Source organism: Carettochelys insculpta, chromosome 5 (assembly GCF_033958435.1).
Source record: "Carettochelys insculpta isolate YL-2023 chromosome 5, ASM3395843v1, whole genome shotgun sequence".
Taxonomy (NCBI): domain Eukaryota; kingdom Metazoa; phylum Chordata; order Testudines; family Carettochelyidae; genus Carettochelys; species Carettochelys insculpta.
This window is the reverse complement of record NC_134141.1, coordinates 12,662,677-12,687,073: the sequence shown is the minus strand read 5'-3', so window position 1 is coordinate 12,687,073 and position 24,397 is coordinate 12,662,677. Positions and strand designations below refer to the sequence as shown.

Genomic DNA, 24,397 nt, shown 5'->3' with positions numbered 1-24,397 from the left:
TGTGAATGGTTGTTGCAGGGCAAGGATCAGATTTGCCTTCTCCCTGGCAATCATCAAGGGCCACTGTCTCAAAGAGATCCCGACCTTTGGGGGGGATGTCTTTGCTGGCCTCTTATTGCTCATTCCTTGATGGATCTTGCTGCTCATCCGTGGGTAGAGAAGGCAGCCACAAGCTGCCTGGGTTGGGCGGTCTTGTGTTCACTGGGGGACTTTTTTTTCTGGTTGTCCCTTGCTTTAATGTAAGTGCTCCTGAGCTGTTCACGCTTTATCCAGCATTTGTTCAGCATTCCTGTTGCAACCCCTGCCAGACATCTGCTTAGCAATGTCCACAAAAGCCTTTATTCCAATGGCTCACCGCAAGGGCTTCCTGCACTGCTTCTCTCCAGACAGGGATATGATCCAGGGTCTTGTCATGGCTGCAAGGGGCAGCTTGAAGCACTTTGTAAGCCTTCTGGAGAATTAGCAGCTATTGCGATAAACTGGAATCCAGGAGTGAAATGACAAAATCTGGCTGTGTGCCAGATTATAAACAGGGGAGGGGGACATCAAGTCAGCTTGCAGGGGAGGGCACACAGGTAAACAGGTCAGTAGCAGTCTTTTACAAAGCAGCTGTGGGAAGCTGCTGGACCTGGTTTGCAGCAGCATTGCATACAAACAGAACAGACTTAATTGCTTTGCAGCAGTTAGTTCGCTTTGAAAGAGAGTGGCACAGTTTTCAATAAATTTGGGCTTGTGTGTTGTGTGTACATAAGCCTTTCAAACTGGATTAACTTAAAAAAGATGCAGATTAACCACTCTGTGTAGACAAGCTGTTAGTGTCAATTGTGGTTGTGTGTTTTGAAGAGGTGCAGACGTCTGCCCGCTAAAGCAAGTCACCAAACACTTTTGATATATAGCATGTTGTGTGGCAAATGTCCTGTAGCTTCTCCAGAGGTTGTTGTTTCAGTGGTGAAGTGGTTATATGAACACATTTTGTGTTTGTGAAGCATTTTAGGTTGTAAAGCACTGTGTGAATGTAAGAGTAACAGATACAGTAGGGTCTCAACATTTGCGAGGGTTCTGTGTGCCTCGCCAATGTTGATTTTTCACGAATGCGGGGAGGGTGCTCAGAGCCCTGGGAAGCAACAGTGTGGGTGCTCCCTGCTCCAGAGCCCCAGGGAACCCACAGCAGCCGCTGGCGCTCAAAGCCCCAGAGCCCCGGGGAAGGGAGGCCACTCATGAATGTCGAGCCCCTATTGTATTTGCATGTATGTGCCATGTTCATTCCAAGTAGCGTTTTTTTTCCCCCCTAACCGGGAGATAACCATACCCAATCTAAAGAGAGCACCTGTGGCATCAATGTCCCATCTGTACAGCCCCTAGTTACCTGGACAATATTGCTCTGGAATATTGCAGTTGGCAATGACTACAGGTAAGTGATGGAGTAGTAAATGCTCATATGTAATTTACATCTAAGTGAAGGTACTGAAGGAGACTAAATGAACCATGTGAACTAATGCAAGATTCCAGTGATCCATGGAGGTTTAGCTCCTTGGACGCAGCAAAGGACAATAACCCGAGTCAGTGGTTTTAAAACAATCTATGCCACCAGGTGGGCCCAAGTGTGCAGCTGTAGGTACAGGTGTTTGGAGGGGTGGGGGACAGCAGGCTCATGAGGGAGTCTCCCTCTAACACATTAGTCCACAGCCTGGCAAAGTTGCAGCAACCCTGCCCCTTGCTTATCGCGGGGCAGCCTTTTTCCCTGGGAGTAGATGGCCGATGTTGTGAAGATGTGTCTTTCGGGGTAGCGGTCGGGCCCCATAAACCCTTGCGTCTGAACACCCGCATCCAATGAAGGCGCATCTATCCCCCAGCACAGCTGGGGAAACTGAGTCACACACAACCGCCAGTGGCGGCTTGGTCAGGGAGGCCGCTGTAGCAGAGCCGGGCGCTGGCCGGAGGAGCTCTGCCTCCCAGCCGGTGCCGAAGGCTCCCTCCCGCGCAGCAGAGCGCGCACGGCTCTGCCCCGAGAGCGGAAAGCGGCTCCCTCCTCTCCCCCCTCGCCGCGCCGCGTTCCCAATGAGCGCGGCGCTCCTGGGTCTGGCTCGGTTCCCCCCGCGCCGCCGCGCGCCAGACATATGGCAACCATCAGGCGCTCGGGGCCGCCGCGTTTGCGTCGGGCAGGCGGCCGGGCTGCGCGCGCCGGGGGCCGCGGAATCCAGTCGGCGGCCAGCGGAGCCCCGCGGCGGGGGGGGACGGGAGCAGCTGCGCTGATCTCGCCTGCCCCCTTCCTGCCCGCCAGGAGGCGGCGAGCAGCGGGGGCCGCGCGCCCTGCAGCGCAGGGGGCAGAGCGCCGGGAGCTGAGACCCGAGCGCACCATGTGGCCCCTGCTGGCTCTCCTGGCGCTGGGCTGGGCGGGCGCGCAGCCGCCGCCGCCGCCGCCGCTCAACTTCACCGCCCTGGCCCTGGCCGCCTCGCGGGGGGCCCTGCCGCTGCCGCTGCCCCTGCCGCCGCCGGACACCACGGCCGCCAAGGTGGAGCGCCTGGGCCGCTCCTTCAAGCGCCAGGTGCGGCGGCTGCGCGAGCGCAGCGGGCGGCTGGAGCTGGTCTTCCTGGTGGACGAGTCCTCGAGCGTGGGGCCCGCCAACTTCCTCAGCGAGCTGCGCTTCGTCAGGAAGCTGCTCTCCGACTTCCCGGTGGTGCCGGCCGCCACGCGCGTGGCCATCGTCACCTTCTCCTCCAAGAGCAACGTGGTGCCGCGCGTGGACTACATCTCGCAGCGCCGCGCGCGCCAGCACAAGTGCGCGCTGCTCAGCCGCGAGATCCCGGCCATCACCTACCGCGGCGGCGGCACCTACACCAAGGGCGCCTTCCAGCAGGCGGCGGTAAGGGGCGGCGGGCACCCACCCCCGGGCGGGACACCGACCCCTGCTGGGCAGCCACCCCCCTGGACAGGCACTCACTTCCCAGGCAGGCACCCGCCCCAGGCGGGACACCCACTTCCCAGGAGAGCATTACCCCGCCCCAGGACACCCATCTCCTGGGCAGGCACTGACGTCCTGCTGCAGCACCCACCTCCCGGGCAGGCACTCACCCCTGCCGGGCACCCACCTCCTTGCGGGGACACCCACCTTCTGGGCACCTACTTTCTGGGCAGGCATCCAGACCCTGCCGGGCACCCCTCTCCCCCCTCCGCAGGGCAACCCTGCCGGGCACCCACCTTCAGGCAGACACTCACCCCCTTCTGGGAAACCCACCTTCCAGGCAGTCATCCACCCCTGCTGGGCACCCACTTCTGGGCATGCACCCACCTCCTGCCGGGACATCCACCCCCTGCTAGGCACCCACCTCCAGGCAGGCAACCACCCCCTGCCAAGCACCCATATCCCGGGCAGGCATCCACATCCAGGGCACTCACCTCCTGGGCAGGCACCACCCACCAGGCACCCATTTCCTGAGCACCCAGCCCAGTGTGAGTAACCCCCGTTGGTTAGCAACTCCTGGGCAAGCATCCTCTCTGGTAGGCACCCACCTCTGAGCCCACAACCCCTCCCAGGTACCCATCCCTGGGCCAGCACAACACTTGGGCAAGCAACCCCTACTGGCACCCTGTGATAGGTAAGCACTCCTGGGCTTGCACAAATCCCATGGCAAGCACCCAGCTGCTGGCACCCATCACTGGGAGCACAACAAACAGGAACGCCCACCTCTTGGGCATCCACCCCGGGTGCACATCAACCTCCCTGAGCACCCACTTACCATGCACCCACTGCTTGGGTGCACTGCTAGTGGGCACATCCCTACCAGGTACGCAGCTGCCGAGCAGGCACTCACCCTTTGGGTGCACCACTTCTGGGCAAACAGACCCCTTCTGGGTGCTCAGTCACTGGGCACCCACCCCCTTGGTGCACAAACACCCCCTGTGTGCACAGCCTGCTGGGTATCCACCCCATGGTCTTACAGCCTCTGGGTACCCAGCCTGGGGGGTCATATCCACCCGTGGACGAGCACCCACCAATGAGCACACACCCACCAGGCACCCACTTACCTGGGTGCACCCCCATCTCTGAGTGGACATCCACCAGATACCCGCACCCTGGGTGCACGCTCACCTGTGGGCATATAGCCACTAGACAACCACTCACCTGTGCATCCAGGCACACCCACACAGCTCATACCTACTTGTCATATACCTGCCTGAATGTGCATAGACAAGACACATTCACACCCACCAACATGGACACATAGCTACAGGACGCATACCTTGTGAGCACACTTGCCTTCAGTGCCTATACACCTTAACACACCGCTGACAGCATATTCAGTATGAACTCACAGGAGGTTATAAATGCAGAAACACACTATGCACATCCACACCTAGAAAGAGACACATACTGTGCAAAATCTATCACCAGTTAACATAGGTGTTTTCTTTCTCACCTGATGCTGTTCATGTGTTTCTATATATTTAACTGAATAATTCATATGTAAAGTATAACTTCATATAATGTGTAATGTATGTAAACTGTCTAGAACGGTACGGATAAAATCTTTGAGCTGCTGAAGTGAATGTCAAAACTCTCATGGAGTTTATGGGGTGAGGTTTTCCCACATGCATTTGCACACATGAACAAGTGTAATATGTGCGCATATTGACAGTAATTCTGTCCTCAGTTACATTAGGGTAAGTACTGTATGGTTACTCGAGAGTAAATCAGGGCAGTAGTTCCCAACTTTTTCAGTAACCCAGCACACTTCAATCAAACGAACAATTCCACAATATACACACTTTTTTCAGCATAATTGATTGCTCGTAAAGGTCACATTTACTTACATTTGCTATGGTTACAGTCTTACTAGAGAAGTTTGCAACATGCAAGCTAAACAAGGATCAAATACATTCATGTTTCAAATCTGCCACAGAATAGAATGTCTTAGACAGCGAGCTCAGACGCATTTCAATATCTTCTCAACAGCGTGCTAGAGATGTTGAGTAAACGAGTAACCACTGGAAGCAGGCTCCCGTCCCCACCAGCCTTCTGAGCCAGGATGCAGCATTTAAACCTCATCCTGGCTCCAACAGGCTCTGGGTCTCCCTCCATCCCCTTTGCCACAGCAGGGAGTGGGGTTGGGCTCCTTGCTAGGTTTTTCAGGCAAGGAAGCAGCATTTCAGCTGCCTCCCATTGCAAACCAGAGCCTGTGGGGTCAGCATTTCCCCCTCATGGTTGCTCTGCAAAGAACCACAGCAAGGGGAAATTGACATAATTTCAAAGCACACTTGGACAGTTCTCATGGCATACCAGTGTGCCACGGCCCACTGGTTGAAAACCACTGGACTGGGGTGTGTGCATGAATGTTTGTGTGTGTATAAACTCACTGAATAGAAGCATGTGCATTCATTTGTGCAAGGGGTCTGCATCTTAAGGGGATCAAAGACTATTGTGAAACTAAATAATATATTGTGTAAATAATATTGCTAATAACAAATATCGACATGAATATTAACATTTACATAGTGACAGATAGTCGTGTTAGTCTGTATTCTATCAAAAGAAAAAAGCAGTCATGTAAGACTTTAAAGACTAACAAAATAATTTATTAGGTGATGAGCTTTCGTGGGACAGACCCACTTCTTCAGATCATAGCCATACCAGAACAGACTCAATATATAAAGCACAGAGGTCCAAAAATTGTTATCAAGGTTAACATATCAGAAAAATTATCATCAAGGTTGGCAAATCAGAAGAGCAGAGGGGCAGCAGGAGGGAGGTGTGGGGTGAGGAAGTTAAGCGTTAGATAAAACAAAGTATGTAAAAGAGTCCTTATAATGGGCTGGGTAGTTTACATATATATCCATTTGATTTTCTGTTACGTTTAGCTGCACAACATGAGTAAAATTTTCAAAAATACCTTACTGAGCACCTTAGGTTTCTAAATCCTGTTTCAGAAGTTGAAACAGAAGGTGATTTATGCCTTTAAAGATACAGCTATAATGGCCAGTGAGTCTCAGAGTCTGAGTCAACTGACTTCTGCCACAGAGAGAAAAGTAACTCTGTGGCCATTTCTTGTTGAGGTGGTGCCTGAAATTTAAAACCCTCCAACCTTGCGAGGCAGACACCTACTGGGCACACATCTGTGCACATAGGCACCAGGCATACACCTACTGGGCACCCACCTGTACACACACATCCACACCCACATAGCTGTCACAGCAGTGTGGTTTGTTTTGTTTTTGTAGGGTGGAAGTATGCTAAGTGCCGAAATTGTCTCCTAGGTTATTTTGAAAATGGGACTTAGATGCCCTGAAGATTTTATCCTATGCCTATATCTGTCTAGATAAGAAAAGCAGAACATGTTTATATATACTGTATGTAGGCAGAGCTGGCCCATCTGCTGGATGAACTGGGGCAGCTGTCTCAGCCCCCCCATACTTTTGAGGGCCCTGCGGCAGCCATCCCAAACCATCCTATGTCCGGGAGGACTGGGGCTTACTTGTGGCCGAGGGTTAGGTTGCGGAGGCAGTAGGGGTTACCGGTTGCCTCCCTTCCCCTGCACTCATCATGCAGGCAGCATGAATGGCAGCCTGTTCCTCCCTGCTGTGCCATGCTGACCTCCTGGCCCCAGGGCGCCTTGCTTCTCTGCAGCGGCAGGAAGCAGAGCCTCCCTCCTGTTCCCTCTGTCTGCGAAGACGCAGGGCACAGTGGGCTGGGAGGGAGGGTGGCACAGTGCAGCAGCGTGGAACAGGCTGCTGCTCCCACCTCCCATTTGCGTTTGGTGAGGGGGAGGGGAGGTGCTGCCTCTGCCACTCTCGGCCCCACGTAATCCCCAGGCCCTGTCGTCTGGGCAGTGGGGGGGGGAGAAGAAGTAAGGAGGCAGAATGGGGCTGGAACAGGGGTGGGTTGTCTTGGACCTTATGCCAGGGGCACTGGGGGTTGCCCCAGAACCAACTCCCCCCGCAGAACGGCCCTGTAGGTAGGTAAACATTTTAGTTATTGCAGAGCAGGTAAGACTCAGTATCTGCTCTTCTCTGCATCTGGGTGTTTGACAAATTCTCTGCATGGATTGTATGCATTGTTAATTTAAACGGGGTTCTTGTTGATTTCAGCTGGAATTTTGCTTTGAAAGGAAATAAAAAGGGTTTGAGCCAGTGTGGAGCTCAGCACTGCCAGGTTAAATTATTCCATCCTCCTGCTTCGCATATCTGGTAACAGAATATAATGCTCACTTGTAGTGGGCTCCTGTGTCATATGTGTAAATCACATTTTTAAAAAATAAAGCCATAAGGTAATTCTGTGATTGCAAAATTCAGCTATGTTGTAAGCTCAATATCCTGACAATTTTCTAAAAAGTTTAAAGTATTAACCTTAAAATAATTATATTGTATATAAAATTTAAGTATGTTACACTTCCATGCAATCAATTTTCCTTGCCATGTAATCCTGATTAAATCTGTTTTTAAAGATAAGCAAGCAAAACCTTTAGATTATACACAGGTTAGGTTACATTATACAAGCACAACGAAATAATATATTCCATGGGTACAATAGTATTGCTGTGTTCTATGGTTTCTTCATGAGCTTGATAATAACCTGGAAAGTATCACTTTATGTTGTGGCAGTGTATTGAGAAGAAATGACAATTCGGCATGTTCATTGAACTAACAGAATCCCCACTCTGGGTTACAAAGAGTAAGTACTATGCTGAGATTTTATGTTGGATGTCTTCCTTCTGTCAGATAAATTACAACTTTGGGAATACACTCCTTTCGAAGAACTTGAGAAAGAAGATTTTATTATGTTTAAAATACCACTGTTGACGTGAACTTAGGAAAATACACATCAGCGTAACAATCAGCTTCCTTTTCGTGGTCTCAATGATTATGCTTTTATCTCTATTTTTAGCCACTTTCTCTATTAGCTGTGATTTTTTTGTCTTTTTTCTCCCCCTTGTTGGACCCATTTTTTTTCTGTTCTCAGTATCTTTCATAAAATGAAATACAGAATCCACTTTTCCAGTTTGCAGAGTATGTTAAACAAAACCAAGTGCCCTTGAAATAATTAATGAGTCCTAGGTAAACAATTCCAGGCTCCCAGATACAGTTACAAGTCATGTGTGGTGTTATCTATAAATCTTTCAGATTAGAAGGTAAATGAACCATGGTATGACATGTTTGTCACTGACTTCACTTGTCTGCCTCAGCAAATACGGTAACTGAAGCATTGTTTTAGAATCCCCTGAAAGGAGTGCTGCACCTTTTAATATACTGTATGTCATATAATGCTGCCTCCAAAACTTTTGTGTCTCTTCCTCATACAAAAAAGTGAAAGGTTCTCTTCTACTTAAAGGCTACGTCTGCACTAGCCCCTTCTTTTCAAAAGGGGCACGGTAATGAGCGAGGTGGGAAGATGCTAATGAGGGGCTTCCATGAATATGCAGCACCTCACTAACATAATGGTGGCTGCGGCAATTCAAATGTGCTGCTTTCGAATTGCATGCCACCCCTGTAGATGGGGGCCTTTCAGAATGACCCCCCAATCTTCAAAAGTCCCATATTCCTATTTGGTTTTAGGAATAAGGGGCTTTCAAAGACTGGGGGGCCCTTTCAAAAGGCCCCTGTCTACACGGGCAGCACGTGATTTGACAGCAATACTTTCAAATTGCCGTGGCCACCGTTATGCTAAAGAGGCACTGCATATTCATGGGAACACCTCATCAGCATCTTCCAATCTTGCTCATTACCATGCCTCTTTCAAAACAAGGGGTTAGTGTAGACGTAGCCAAAGATTTACACTGTCTTTGATGTCAGGAGTCAGTGTAGTCTAATGCAGCAGTTCTCAAGCTGCAGATCCAGACCTCCAAGTGGATTATGACTCTGTTTTGATGCAGTCATCAGAAGTCTGGCATTAGACTTGCTGAGGCCCCTGGCTGAAGTCTGAGCTCTGCTGCCCAACTGTTTGATGGTGGGACTCTGGCTGCAGCTTCAGCCCTGGGCAGTGGGGCTCAGGTTACAGGCTCCCTGCCCAGAGCTGAATTCCTTGGTCTTCTGCTTTGGAACCCCCACCAGGGATGGTGGGGCTCTGGCGGGCTCATGCTTCAGTTCTCTGCTGGCGGTTTTGTAGTAATTTTTGTTGTTACAACAGAGGGAGAAGTGTAGGTTGGATATTAGGAAAATCTGTTTCACTAGAAGGGTGGTGAAGCACTGGAATGTGTTACCAAAAGAGGTGGTGGAATCTCCATCCCTAGAGGTTTGCTAAGTCCCAGCTTGGCAAAGTCCTGGCTGGGATGATTTAGTTGGGATTGGTCCTGCTTTAGGCTGGGGTCTAGACTAGATGACATCTAGACTAGACTAGGTCCCTTCCAGCCCTAGGATTCTATGATTCTAACTTCTGATCTGATGCATGGTTGTGTGGTAAATAGAGCAAGAAAGTGTATTGGAATTTGAAAGTCATTTCTGCAGTCCCATTTGCACACAAAATCACACACCACATCAAAATGTTCTTAGAAGGTTTTCTGGTGAAGTCTTTTACCCCATAATGGCCAAAACCTTATTCAGGTCAATGGCAAAACTCCTGTTGATTTTAGTAGGATCAGAATTTGACCTAAATTTTTTACGTTGTTATGTTAACACTGTAAAGAATATATTAACTGAAAACATAGGGAGCTCAGTAGTGTGCCTGGAAGATACATGTCACATTTAACTCCCATTCATTTCAGAATGAATTCAGGGACTTGGCACCTTGAAAGTTCTGAACCTGAAAAGTGATTGAAGTCTATACAAGTGTTGGGTACTCAGTTATTTCAGCTCTGGATATGTTCGACTGCTTATGCAGAAGTGTCAGAGGTGTGTTCTCTTCTTGCTGTTCATGCATAGATGTGAAGTTACATATGTGCAGTGAAAGTTGCTCTGACACAGGGAAACCATTTCCTCTTTGAATAGGAACAGAGAGATAGTCGTGTTAGTCTATATTCTATCAAAACAAAAAGGCAGTCCTGCAGCACTTTAAAGACTAACAAAATAATTTATTAGGTGGTGAGCTTACGTGGGACAGACCCACTTCTTCAGACTGAAGCCATACCAGAACAGACACAATATTTAAGGCCCTTGTAAATAAATCTTTGCAGCATAACTTTGAGGCAAACGAGTGAACACAAATCATTCACTGTTTAAGGCTGACAAAGAGGAAATGAAAAGGCAGTCCTGTAGCACTTAAGACTCTAAATATTGAGTCTGTTCTGTTATGGCTATGGTCTGGAAGAAGTGGGTCTGTCCCACAAAAGCTCACCACCTTATAAATTATTTTGTTAGTCTTTAAAGTGCTACTGGACTGCCTTATCGCTTCTTCTTTGTCAGTCTTAAACAGTGAATGATTTGTGTTCACTTTTGTTTGTCTTGAAGTTATGCTGCAAAGATTTATTTACAGAAAATAGCGTGACCACTTACTCATTATGGATAAAACACTCTGAAAGTATGGATTAATTGAGAGACTAATTGGCAGTAGCCTCTTGAGAAATCATTCACTGAGAATAATGACAGTCACAGGGTATTCTTTTTTCTGGACATGAAAATGCAGTTAATGTCTAAAATGGAAAAAAGAAATATAGCTGTGCAGTGTTGCTGAGTTAAAGAATTAATGTAAATGTAGACATTAATGCAGGTCGAACTATTACAAGGGACACTGTACAGCAGCAATGGGCAACCAAGGCTAGTGAGTGGGCCACACAAATGGCCCTACTTCATCTCAGTGAGCGGCCAGATTGCAATCAGGCCCCACGAATAAGATTAAGCATATTTTACTTGAGTCTTCCTCTTTATTGTGCCTTTGTCAACACACAGCGATCTGTTATTAGGGGACAATTAAACTGCCGGCAGAAGTCACATAAAGCAGCAGAGGACGTGCACGGTTCTCACAATGTTGTGTGCAATCAGGGTGCCCTTGCTTTAAATGCGTGTCTCTTCTTATTTTGACAGGAGCTGCTTGACCCTCCCCTCCGCTGGAGGCCCTGCCGCCACTCCACAATTTCCCTCCATTTCCCCACACACCCTCTTCCCTCCCTCCTCCTCTGAGTGTGCCTTGTCCCTCCTTTTCCCCCTCCCTCCCAACATTTCTGGAGCACTGTGAATCATCTGGTTCACACTCCATCCCCACTCCTATCCCTCTCTCCTACCACAAATCAGCTGATTCACAGGGCTCCAGAAGTGCTGGGAGGATGCAGGAAGATAAGTAAATGCAAGGCCCCTAGTGTGTATAAGAGCTGAGGGGCAGGCAGGGGGCGGGGAATGCATGGGCCTCAAATAGAACCCTGATGCACTGCATGCTGTCCTCAGGCTGCCTGCAGGTTGCCCACCACTGCTGTACAACAATAATTGAGGGAGTTATTTAGAAGTATTTTGTGTTGCTGATTATTAAATTTTAAAAGGCCAAATCCTCAGCTGTGGCATGTCAGCATAGTTGCTTTGACTTCTATGGAGCTTTGCCGCTTTACTCCAGTAGAAAATTTGGGCCAGTGTCTGCAGAATTATATGACAAGCCCTCTCTCTTTCTAAATGCATCTGGTCCTTTTAAACTAAATCTGGCTTTTATCTTCTAACCTGATCTTAATAATGTAGAACAAGCCAGTATGTCAAATTCAGTGTCTTGCTGTTATCCAATTAACAAACATGACAAACAGTGGCTTACAAAAGAATGTAGCCACATCTATTAAAGTAAACAATTTTAATGCCTATTTAGTGTTTGTTTAAATAAGTTTGTGCAGTTTTTGTTTCTTCTTGATGTCAAAAACATAAACTTAGTGTTGTTATTATCTATTGCGCTATCCTTGATGATCAGATTTCAAGCTCAGCATCTTTTAGAGATAATTATGTTCCAGTTTAGTTTCACATATTTTTGTCTTGTGTTTTGAAAGCACAGTTCTGTTCTGAAAACTATGTACAAATGGCGCACTTTTACTCTGCTCTGTGTGTGTATTTAGAGTCATATTTGCAGGTGTTATTGACAACAGATATTACTCATCGTTTTCATAAATAAACCATTCTGCTAATAAATTTCCAAGGGAAGTTGTGGATTCTCCATCATTGGAGACATTTAAAAGCAGGTTACGTAAACATCTGTCAGGGATGATCTGGAGCAGGGGTTGGCAATCCCTGGCACGCTTGCTGCTTTCAGCATGTGAGCCGATTTAGAGAGGCATGTGGTGAGGGCTCTGGCCCCACTTCTCTCTCCCATACAGCATGGGAGGGGGTGGGAGCATGGAGCAGGGTCTGGAGCCAGAGCTCCATTGTGAAGGACCCCGCTGCCACACAGGGCTAAGTCTGGGGCTAGAGCCTCCACCAGGGCGTGAGGCTGGAGCCGGAGCCCCTGCTGTGAGGTCAGGGCCCCCTCTACCTCCCATTGTCCCTGCCATGGTGCAGGACCAGGGCTGGAGCCCCTGCTGCAGAGGCCCCTACTCCCTGGAGCCCCCTCCACAGCAAGTTTCAGAGCCCCCCCCTTCCTTACACCAGATGTACCTCTACCTGGAGCCATCTCTGCAGCGTGGGGCTGGGGCCAGAGCCCCCATCAGAGTATGGGCATCGGGAGGTTTGTGTTCAAAGGCAAATTAATGTTTTTTTGTTGTTGATATTTGACCTCATTGTTCTGAAGCCCTAAATATAACTGTATTTTTACAGCATTACTCCTAAGAATTATAGAGCAAACTGACATGCTTTATTTATTTATTAATGTTGTAAGTAGGACTCCTAGTGACTTTGAAAAGTATCACCAGCACTCTCATGGTACATCAAGGTCAAAAGGTCAAATTTTGTTACACCCCTTCAGAAAGGTTGCTGACCCCAGATCTAGATGGTGCCTGGCTCTGCAGTGAGGGCAGAGGACTGGACTTGGTTGCCTCTTGAGGTCCCTTCCAGTTCTCATGTTCACCCTGTATGTAATATTGAGTGAGCTGGGGTTTCTTTGCCATCTTGTGCATCATCAACAGAATGTTGCAGAGGTCTCACTGGGGGCCCACCATAGCCACTAGAAAGTGTTAGGGTGGTTGTGATAGGGAAAGGTAGGTGAGAACCCAGCTTAACTCTTAAGATGCGCGGTTGCGATTGCAAGGCTGACAGTTTTTAAAAGTATGCATTTGTTTACTTGTAGACTGAGATACAAAAAGCAAGGAACTCTACTGTGCGCCCACAATGCCACTCTGACAGAGTTACTTTTCAGCGTAAACCCACGCATGAAGTTAATTTGGTGCTATGACAGAGAACCCTGTGTATTTCAGAAGCCCTTTCCTGTTTGATCCATCTCATTGGTCTGTCCAGTAAGCAGGTAGGATTCTCGTGGAGTTTAAAGCCAGAAGGACCCATCATGATCATATAGTTTGACCTCTTGTATAACACAGGCCATAGAACCTACCCCACCCTGCTACTCCTGTCACAGACCCATAACCTCTGGCTGGGCTGCTGAAGTGTTTAAATCTTGATCTCAAAACATCAGGTTACAGAGAATATGCCATTTTCTGTAGTTCAAACAGGCAAGAGATCTGTAGCAATATCCCACACTGTGGCAATATTTCTTCCCAAAGCTGGAAGCAGTAAAGAACTGGCTTTAAGAAGAAAATTGAGGGAGATGGGGATGACAGGAAAAAAAGCAAAAAGATGAGAACAGGTCAATAAAGGACAATGCATGTGCAGAGACCCATTTGGCCTGCACGTGGTAAGCACATACCTCTGCCCTGGGTGTACATATCTCCCCATTAATCTCTGACAATGGGCCCATATCCCCCTGTCTTATCTGACTTGTTTTTCCTCTTTTGATACATACTTCTGATAATGGGCCATTTCCACCTTGCTGAATAGACCTTGTCAGCTCTGGCCCTCCCTTTTACTGAGACCGCACTCTTTAAATACCCCTCTGGAACACCGCCCCTCCCCTCGCCACTCATGCATCTGATGAAGTGGGTATTTGCCCACGAAAGCTTCTGCTCCAAACTATCTGTTAGTCTATAAGGTGCCACAAGACTTCTTGTTGTTCTCGAAGATACAGACCAACACAGCTATCTCCCTGATACTCTGAAAATTCAGTCATTCAGAATTACTGTAACAACAGCGTCAGATTAATTGATTATATCTGTGTAAGTGAGTTGGTTTAACTGAGATAGTACTGTAATAGAACACTGCAACAGGCTTAACCTATCACTTTATGAAAATAATAGCAGTGATTGGTTTTTATCTGGAAACGAGCCCTTTTCCTATGTTATTAATGTTCTAATCTATAGGCATTTAAGGCAATGTACTGTCCTTAATTTGTGCACACTGCTCTGATTGAAGAAATGTGGAGAAGGAGCTATGTGCCTGCATTTACATGTTGGGAAGGAATGGCATTCTTTAGAGTGAATATCTCCCTGGATAATGCAGGGGAAAGAATCTTGAGAAAACCAAATAAAACAGACCTGCCTGATTTCATTTATTCTCATTGTCCCTGTCCAGATGTGTGACAGCAGCAGTCTGTCTGAGATGTTAATGCAAATTTTCAAGCAGATGTCAGAACCAACAGCTACCAACATCAGCTCCTCTTTTCAATGGGAGAAACCTAAAAAAGTAGAACAGTCGTTCTCAGCCAGGTGTCTTGCACCTGCTGGTTCAGTGGGTCCATCAAGACGGACCAGTATTCCAGTTGCTGGGACCCAGGGCAGAAAACCTAAGCATATAGCCCTGAGCCCAGCACCTGGAGCTGAAGCAAAAGCCTGAGCAACATATCTTTTGCGGGGCACCCTGTGGCATGGCACCCTAAATAACTGACCTGCTTGGTATCCCTTAAAGCAGCCCTGCTTTTATGTGCAGAAAAGAGCTGTGGCACAGGTGGGCCATGGAGCTGTTATAGTGTTTTGGAGGGGCCTGGAAAAGAAAAAGTTTGAACACCTTTGATGTAGAGGTTTGAAAACCTTTGGTGATGATCCATCCTCTAGCAGACAAAACAGCAGTGACAAGTGAACCAAAAAGGGGGTTGAAATCAGCTGACAATACTTTGAACTTCTATTGCCTCTAACATACTCAGAGCAAACTTTAACAAACATTATTTGAGCCTCCTGGATACTCTGTGAGGTTGAGAAGCGTGATTCCTAATTGACAGATGAGTAGCTGAGTCATAGAAAGGCTAGAACCACTCCACTACACCAGGCACTGGTATTAATGTCTCAATTGACTTAGTGATGGAGACCTTGAGATGACTGAATTAGACCGAGGATTTGTTCATCATCTTGTTGCTCGCAGGTTACAAACTAGGTAAGATAAACACCCTATTGGTACAGAAAGGGCAAGTGGCTCCGTGGATTGGCAGTAAGATGCAAAGAAGTATAGGAATCACTCTCTAAAACACTTCACAGTTACCACAACTGATTGTAGTAGCTCAGTATTTTCTAGGTATTCCCTAGGCTACCTTTAAGGAGTCCTGTAGATGTTGGCATGAAGGAATACTGAACATGCAGGGGTAAGGTTATTTTGGTGTTTAAGATAACGTGGAAACTGACAGGCAGCAACCCTGCTAACATGACTCCATCCCAGAATGCCAGGGCTGAGAGATGTTATCTGATGATTCTCTGAGCTGAATTAATCAATCTCAGTTCATTTCTTCACAGACAGGAAATCACAAATGGCATTTTAGTTGGCAAAGGCCAATTATTGAACAGAAATGGACACTAAGCTATTCACTCCCTTCTGAGGCAGGGCAAATCGTAGAAGCAGTGCCTGTACAGTACCTGTTCAGTAGATGAGAAGTCTTTAGTCTCAGATGCTGCCGATCCCATACCTTTCACAAACCCTAAATTAATATTGAAAACATAGGCAACTAACCCTGGAATTCTCATAAGAATCATCTGTCCTAACTGCGGAATTTCTAGAGCTGGATTTTGTGTACTAACTTGGTTGCACAAGACTACATTTTTATAATTCTGAGGGCTATTTCTGGCACAGGGAGATGGCTGGTCTGCCAGATACTTGTACACGCTGAACTGAGACAGAATACAATGCAGATGGTAATAACTTTTTGCTAATGTGAAAAGAATGTTTAATTTTGTGGTCGGAGTTAAAGGATTGTTGAAACAATCCAATACCTCCACTCGGTACTTAAAACTTGAAAGAAGGTTAAAGAAAAAGGCTTTCTACTGATGCAATGCAGAAGTTAACCAGCATTGTGACCATTTAATTATATTTTGGTTGGTCTTTTAAAATTAATTTGCTAAAATTATGGTACAGGCCACATGTTCAATTAGGCAAGTAATTCTGGACCTCATTTTCAGAAATGCTGAATACAGAGACAAGAGCAGTTGTACATTTTCAGTGGTTTTGAGAAATAGGTACTATTCAAATCCCAAATAAATCTCTTGAGTTCTCATGTTCAAAAACTCCAGACCTGGTCCTGAAAAACTCATGCTTTACTTTATATGTGTGAGTAACCTCATGGGGATAATGGGGGCATGAATAAAATTACTTGTACATAAATGCTTTTAGGGTAGGGACAGGGTTTAATATACTACTTATATAAACGAAGGTTGAAATTTTTAGAGTACAAGTGATGTTTACAGGAGTTTTCTGAGGGAATTGGTGGGAGAGGAAGATGATACAAATTTTATGAAATAAAAATACCTGGCAAATGTTTGTGGAGAAAAATGTAATCCATGTGGCTCAGCTCCATCAGATAAAAGTAAGATTTTGCAGAAAAAGCACACCAGTTGGATATCCACATTGGAATATCAAGCATTTCTTTAAGTAAACTGTGTCTAATGCCATGTTCATAAAAAGAAGCAAAGCATCTAATTGGAGCTTCTACCATGCACAAATAATTTAAAAAGAGATTTGTCTCTGCTTTCTTTGCTCAAGCCTTTATTATCTCTCCATTTTTCCCCTCCCTACTCTTCCTTATGCAGCAGGGATTCTGTATTGAAGGTTACAGCTGCAAGGCTTATAGACAAAACTGTTAATTGTTTTTTTGTTTTTTTTTTTCCCCAGGAGTAACATTCAGCTACCTGTTTGACTTTTTTATTTTTTTTAAAGAGCGTGGAATCAGGTTTTTGATTGGGTTCCATTGTTTTGAATCTGTACCATGTAGCTGTGGAACAGAGGTTCATGATCTCTTGGTCAGAAGCAATGGTTAATTAAGCTGACATACATTTGATGTCACTTTTCTTTTAATGAAATGCTTTATATACAGAAAATCATTTTTGGAGATTGTCTGTTGATCCATTGTTTTTCAATAAATGCTAGATCAATGTATAATAATTTTAAAGGGAGATTTTTGGAATGCTTTTGTGAGGTTTTCTAGATTTCCAGTGTGTTCCATGACAGCAGTAAGCCATGATGTCCACTTTATTTCAAGATTAAATAAAAAGATTTCACATTTCTTTGTGGCACAAAACCCATGACTCCCTGGCTGCATTGACTTAGAGGGCCCATTAATTTGCCATTATGTTGGCACTGATGTCTGGCAGGAGCAGAAATTCCCTGGTAAATAACTGAAATTCCAAAGACTCCTGACCTACATCAGGACATCAGGTTTTAACATTGTAACCAACTGAAGTTTCTGAAATTTTTCACACAACCGAGTGTTGATGTATGGCTGAGCTCTGTGTCTTTGTGTATTTATTTCAAACCCTCAATGTGTTGGTGAGCGTTGTGTCTGTCCAGGTAGTGAAGGATGTCTGCCTACCACTTGTGACACATTTGAATTATGGCATGGAGTTACACTGACACATGCTATTGAAGGGGTGTGGTAAACAATTTTGCCCTGGACAATGATTTTCAGTTGTGAAATGTGTGTCCAACACGATAACTTGAAAAGAACAAGGACCTGCTCGTCAGCTGCTTTGAGTCATCAGAATTCCATTGCCACTTTTCCAGTTGGTACCATCTGAGAATCTGGCCCAGTGGGTCCTAAGGTGCTTGCAGGCCTGACAGTGGGAGGGAAAGGTTTGCAACGGGTGCAATTGCCCCTGGGTCTGGCATTTCAGAGGGGCCCAGAGCTCTGGCCACTGCCACAGCTACTTTGGCAGCAGCATTCTGGTCCCTTTGAAGTGCCATGGCAGCGCTGCTGCATGTGGTGCTGTGGGAGTGGGAGACCCGCTCCATGGTCCAGGTGGCGCTGAGAGCTGAATGACCTAGGCCCTACCCCTTCTGCCCTTGGCCATGCCCCTTCTGGTACACAGAGCCGGGCCTCCTTCCCACCTTCCCTCTGGGCAGCTGTTGGCCCCACTGGTTGCATTTATAGTATGTTATCCATCGTATTTGTTATCTAATCAGAGTTGATGAAACACTTCTCACATTAAGCACTGTGTGTTTGGATTTTATTTTTCTTTTTGTCCTCTGCCTGAGCAGGTGATTTTACTAATCATTATAAAAAGTGACTCATTGGCCCAGTGTCACAAATTCACATCTGTATCATGCCAGGAGGCTGACCGTACAAAAATGAGTCAATATTTGGCTTGATAGCTATAGTCTCTGTTTAAAGATTGTTGATCTTCCTGTATCCATGCTGGGTGTTCCAGCAAAACTGGATTAAGTGAGAAAACAATCCAAATAAAAGGAGATGCATAGTGGAAGAAAATACTATATGTAGTTTAGCTGCTGCTCACCCTTTGTCTGAGATGTACTGTTTTATACTCTATTACAGCAAATACTGCGTCACTCCCGTGGCAATGCTACAAAGGTGATATTCCTCATTACTGATGGATATTCCAATGGAGGTGATCCTAGACCCATTGCAGCATCTTTACGTGAATTTGGAGTGGAGATCTTCACATTTGGAATATGGCAGGGCAACATCAGAGAACTGAATGATATGGCTTCCCATCCAAAGGAGGAGCACTGTTACCTGCTTCACAGCTTTGCAGAGTTTGAGGCTTTAGCTCGTAGAGCTCTTCATGAAGGTACTGTATTTAGTAACCCTGGGAGTATCATTTCAGATTCAGTAGGGAGTTTACTATCTGTCTGGAAATAACAGGCCTCGTGAAGTGTTTCACATAAATGATGTAGTCTCTGTTCTTCAGTATTTTTCTTGCATTGATTTGTATTACATTCAATAGAAACCAGCAGATTTCAGAACATTAATAACAGATCTCTCAATATCAACAGATTGGGTAAGTTCTGCTCTTTGCTGTGTTCTGTTTGAACTGGTTTCAAGGCTCCATTTTGCCTGACTAAGAACTGGATAAGAATGTCCAGGTTTGGCCTACTGGAAATTTTGCCACATAAGGACTTAGAGTCACTTTACAAAGGTATTTAGGCACCTAAAGACATAGACAGACCTTAATAAGGATGTCAGGATTTGTCTCAATATTAATATGTGGGCGCATAACACAAATAGAATATTTCAAACATTCATAAAGGTATCTCTCATAAATATAAATGTGATATTACTTAGATATAAAAATTCTATGAAATAAATTTTTTTGTGTTGTTAATCTTTATGAAGAATAGTCACTGAACAAAAAATTGTCACTGAACAAAACAAAGGAGCATTAAGATAGTTGTTAAGAACACAAGGTGGCTCCTCACCTGGTGAAAAAAGTATATCTACGGTCTCTTGAATGGAGCTGTGCAGCTGTACATCAGCTGAGGTTCTATTCATGAGCATTTATGTTGTGATTTAAGTAAATATTCTGATTTAACATGAATATGGCACATTGTTTTGGTGCGGGGTTTTTTCGGTTTTAAATGATGTTTAATTAGGGTGGTTTGGTTTTGCAGAGGCATGGAAGAGGAGAATCAGTTATAGCAGTTATATATTCAGTGACAAACTGATCTCATAGTCAGATTAATTCCAGTGATTTCAATGGGACCTAACTTGGTCCCTTGTTTCCCTTTTACTTCCTGCATGGAAGTCAGTGAAAATTTTGCCTTTAGTAAGAACTAAAGAGAATCTGAGTAAAGACTTCAGAATTTTTTCTTTATAGACTTCAGTGACATTTTCCCTGAGTTAAAAAGCTTCACAATTTCAGCCAAGCATTTCAAATAACTGAAAGAATTTAGCTTCACACTCATCATTTTGGAGCCCCCACTGTAGAAACAATGTGGACAAATTGGAGAGAGACTAGCAGATGGTCAAATGATTAGGGATCTGGAGCACATGACCTCTGAGGAGAGGCTGAGGGAAATGGGCACATTTAGTCAACAGAAAAGAAGAGTGAAGAGTGACTAGATAGCACCTTTCAGCTACCTGAAGGGGGCTTCCAAAAAGGATGGAGCCAGGCTATTCCCCATGGTGGCAGATGACAGAACAAGGAGCAATGGTCTCAACTTGCAGTGGAAAAGGACTGGGTTGGATAAAGGAACAGGGGACTAAGAGTGGGGGGATATGACAGAGGTACATAAAATCATGACTGGTGTGGGAAAAGTGAATAAGGAAAAGTTATTTATTTGTTTCCATAAGAAAAGAAATAAGGGTCTCCACATGAAATTAACGGGCAGCAGGTTTAAAACTAACAAAAAGAAGTTTTTCTTCACACAGTACAAGTAGGTCTGTAGAACTCCTTGCTGGAGGAGCTTATGAAGACCAAGACTTTAACCGGGCTCAAAAAAGAACTAGATAAATTCATGGACGTTATGTCCATCAATGGATGTTAGCCAGAAAAGGTAGGAATGGTATCCCTAGCCTCTGTTTCTCAAAGATTGGAAATGCATGTCAGCAGAGGGATTGCTTTGTGAATACCTGCTCTGTTCACTCCCTCTGGGGCATCAGGCATTGGTCTCTGTTGGAAGACAGGATATGGGCTAGATGGATCTTTGGTCTGACCCAATATGGCCATTCTTATATTCTCATGATATTAAGAAAAATGATTTCACTAGGAGGGTAGTGAAGCACTGGAGAGGGTTATTTAGGGAGGTGGTGGACTCACCATCCTTAGAGGTTTTCAAGGCCAGGCTTGACAAAGCCCTTGTTGTAATTACAGAAGTGTCACAACATTCACGAGGGTTCCGTGGTCAGAACCCTCACGAATGTTGATTTTCGCTAATACAGGGGGGCTGGGAGCCCCGGGGAAGCAGCGGGCTGCCGGCACTCTGAGCCATAGAGCCTTGGGAAGGAGGCAGCTGCCAGCACTCCCAGCCCTGGAGCCCCAAGAAAGCAGCAGTCGCTGGTGTTCCTGGACCCGGAACCCCGGGGAAGCAGCGGCTGCCGGTGCCCCCTGACCCCAGAGCCCGCGAAGCAGCTGCTCACGAATAATTGAATTTACAAATGTTACATTCGCGAGTGTGGGGACCTGACAGTATATAGTTGCGGTTAGTCCTCTTTGGAGTAGAGAGTTGGACTAGATAACCACCCAAGGTTTTTCCCAACCCTCATCTTTGATTCTGTGAAAACCACAAGTGGATATTGGAACTCTAAGGTTTTCAGCAACATTTCACTAATTGTCAACTAGATGGCATTTATAATTGATTTGTTTTACAGATCTGCCCTCTGGCAGTTACATTCAAGAAGATATGTCCCATTGTTCATATCTCTGCGAGGCAAATGAGAACTGCTGTGACATTATGGCAAGCTGCAAATGTGGCACTCACACAGGGCAGTTTGAATGTATCTGTGAAAAAGGGTACTATGGTAAAGGACTCCAACATGAATGCACAGGTCAGTCTCCATTTTTCAGATCCCCCAATTTGTCTGTATATCTTAAATGTAAATATAATGCAGATCTCAGACATCCTATGCTTTGCTGTGTGCAGATGCAGAGCTACAATGTCAGTGGCACAATTACCATTGGCTGATTGGGTTTTTGCTCAGGCCCATGTATGTTAATCTGAATGCAAGCAGTTCTTACATTAAACCAGTGTTCCTGAACCAGTGTGCCATGGCACAGTGGTGTGTTGCAAAGTGGTGCTTAGTGTGCCTCAGAGCCCCATGGCAGGAGAGCTATCCGCCGCTCTACGCATGTGCCCGCTCGCTTGGTGGGAGAAACGCATGGTGTCAGCGGGACCAGCTGCTCTGCTGTGTCGCTGGCATAGAGTTAGAGCTGGGGTAGTGGTAGGGATTGGTTTATAGTGGGGAGCTGGGGGTTCCTTGTTCTGGAGGAGCAGAGGGGGATTGGGTTAGAGCTGGTGGTTAGGATGCCTGGCTCTGGGCGAGGGGGAGGGGATTGGGTTTTATATATATATATATGTATATATATATATATCAGGTGTGCTGTGAAATTATAAGAAGTGTTGAAGTGTGCCAGGAAGCGATAAAGGTTGCTGAGCATTGCATTAAACTACAGCAGACTGAACGCTCAAGGGTTCTCCCACATTGGCTTTCACTTGCAAGAGAAGGAAAAAACAGTTCCAGTTGCTAAGGAGGATCATACCACGTTTCAATTAGAGATAAGTATGACTGTTTTTGTTAACAGTCCTTTAGCAGTGCTGATAGAAAAACAATGATCTGACTGAGATAGAGACGCTTATTATATCCTGTTGTAGAAACATGAAGGCAGTATTTTTGAATTCCTGGGTTCTATATAGCATTGTCCATGAACAAATATGTAATAGGTTCAATATGTACCTTTGTAATAGACACTCATTCCTTATTTAATTTTCACATATATAGTCTGAACTGCTTTAAGGGAAATGAGGAGGAAAATTATTGCATTTGTTGTTTATGGAATGGGCTTTCAACTCTGGGAAGCACTGGATGCTACAGAGATAAGAGCTCTTATAAAAATAGGGATGACTGGATATCAGCCATTTTGTCACTATGAAATATCATTTTACAATAAAAACTGAAGTCAGATTAAAGTTTTCTTGCAATCAAAGGTCACCTAAGGAAATGCTTTTTTAACATAATAAAATGATTACAATACACCAGGGGGAAATGTAATTGTGAAAAGGATATACAATTTTTGTCCAATTGCATTAACTTTTCTGGGAGACAAATGTCACAATAATCAAAATAATGCCTTTATTTTTTTCTATTTAGATTATAAGCTAATAAAAAGAAATAATGAACTATCACCAGAAAAAGACATGGTTGAGAAAGTTAATACTGATTTATACTAGTCTTAATTGTCTGCAAGCTGTCACGCATGTTATCAAAATTTTCACCATCTGCCTCATGAAATGTAAGCCTGCTCTGCTGAGTATTCAAATTACAAAATCATTATGGCCTTTCATGATGGCCACGTTGTTATTTGTTTATTTTATAAATTAAGGTTTTTCGGTTGTTCACTATATTTTGAAACTGTTGTCCAGAGCCTTTTTTGTTTAAAAAAAAAAAAGAAGCCAATACTCAGCCAGCTGCCCACCCCCTCCCCGCAGTCAATCTCACAGCTGGAGCTGCCAAGGTGCCAGTACTTAGTACCGGCAAGTACCAGCACAAAAAAAAAAGCACTGTTGTTGTCAGGCTCAGAGGATAGAGTAGAAGAGACATGGGCAGACCTGGGACCTAATGGTTGAGGTTTTCTTCACAGACCTCTGTGAGAAAGATGAGCACACTCTCACATGATGCTAGAGCTGTATCAAGAGGAATAACAAGTTACCATGAGTGATCTGAACTATGATGGGAAGGTTGATGAGGAGAAAGTATTAACAGGCCTGCGCGTGGAAACTACTAGTGATATCATTGTCTCTGTAGTCTCATGGGAATAGGGTCTGTTGGACAGTCAAGGCTCAATACTACATGTTGAATTTCTCTGGTCTGGCACACTCTCATCTGGTAACATCCGTATTCCACCATGATTTTAATAAGCTAGACAACCACTTACAATGGGTGTGCCCAAGTTTTTTGGGGCCCCATAAAGTTTGTTTAGGGCCAGCAGTCCTGGCTCAGTGTTCTGTGCTGTTATTAAGCTGTAATTTACCCGTAAGAGCCTGGTAAGCGGTGGAGTTGTTGGTAATACTGCTAGACAATATTGACCTCCCATGGTCTGGCAAATTCTCTTATTCAGCATGGGCAAGATCCTGAGGTTGTTGAACTGGAGAGGTTCAGCCTGTACTGGTATTTGTTGATTAGTGGTTTTTTGAGCTAGTATGGTATGTAGAGTGCTAACAAGGAGACTGCATGTCTGTGATTGACAGTGTGTGAGTGTGATGGTGTTGACCAGTAGCAAAGGATTTTTTGGATTGTAAGTGTATGATGTGCAGCACTTTGACGAAGAACTAAAGCAGGTGTTGGGGCTTTGGGCTAGATCCTCAGTTTTGCAAATGGACACAGCTTTATTGACTGAAGAGGAATTGTGCCCTTTTACAGTGAGTATGTCACGCTCCAAATTTCTTTGCTTTCAAGAATATTTCATTCTACCAATTATTTTAAGGTAAATATGTGTTTAATTTAAACAAGGCTTTAAAAAATCTGATTTCTTCCTGCTCAAATTCACAAGAAAGAGCATGTCTGTCACTGCATTCTTATGGGAAAATATGGCAAATATGTTCAACGCTAATACCTCTCAATAGTTGGTATAGTTAAATACTATTTTTGTTAACTAC

At 45.3% G+C, this 24,397-nt stretch overlaps 1 protein-coding gene across 2 annotated transcripts in view; it reads left to right on the top strand.

The window, feature by feature from the left end:
* The first annotated feature begins 2,273 nt into the window (after nt 1-2,273).
* Nucleotides 2,274-24,397, top strand: part of SVEP1 (sushi, von Willebrand factor type A, EGF and pentraxin domain containing 1) — a 170,449-nt gene continuing 148,325 nt past the window's right edge. For both annotated transcript variants that reach the window (XM_074994688.1, XM_074994687.1), the window contains exons 1-3: nt 2,274-2,864; nt 18,621-18,876; nt 21,396-21,572. In XM_074994688.1, coding sequence (XP_074850789.1) covers nt 2,358-2,864; nt 18,621-18,876; nt 21,396-21,572 — 940 coding nt within the window. In that variant the 5' untranslated portion in view covers nt 2,274-2,357. The remainder of the gene's footprint in view (nt 2,865-18,620; nt 18,877-21,395; nt 21,573-24,397) is intronic.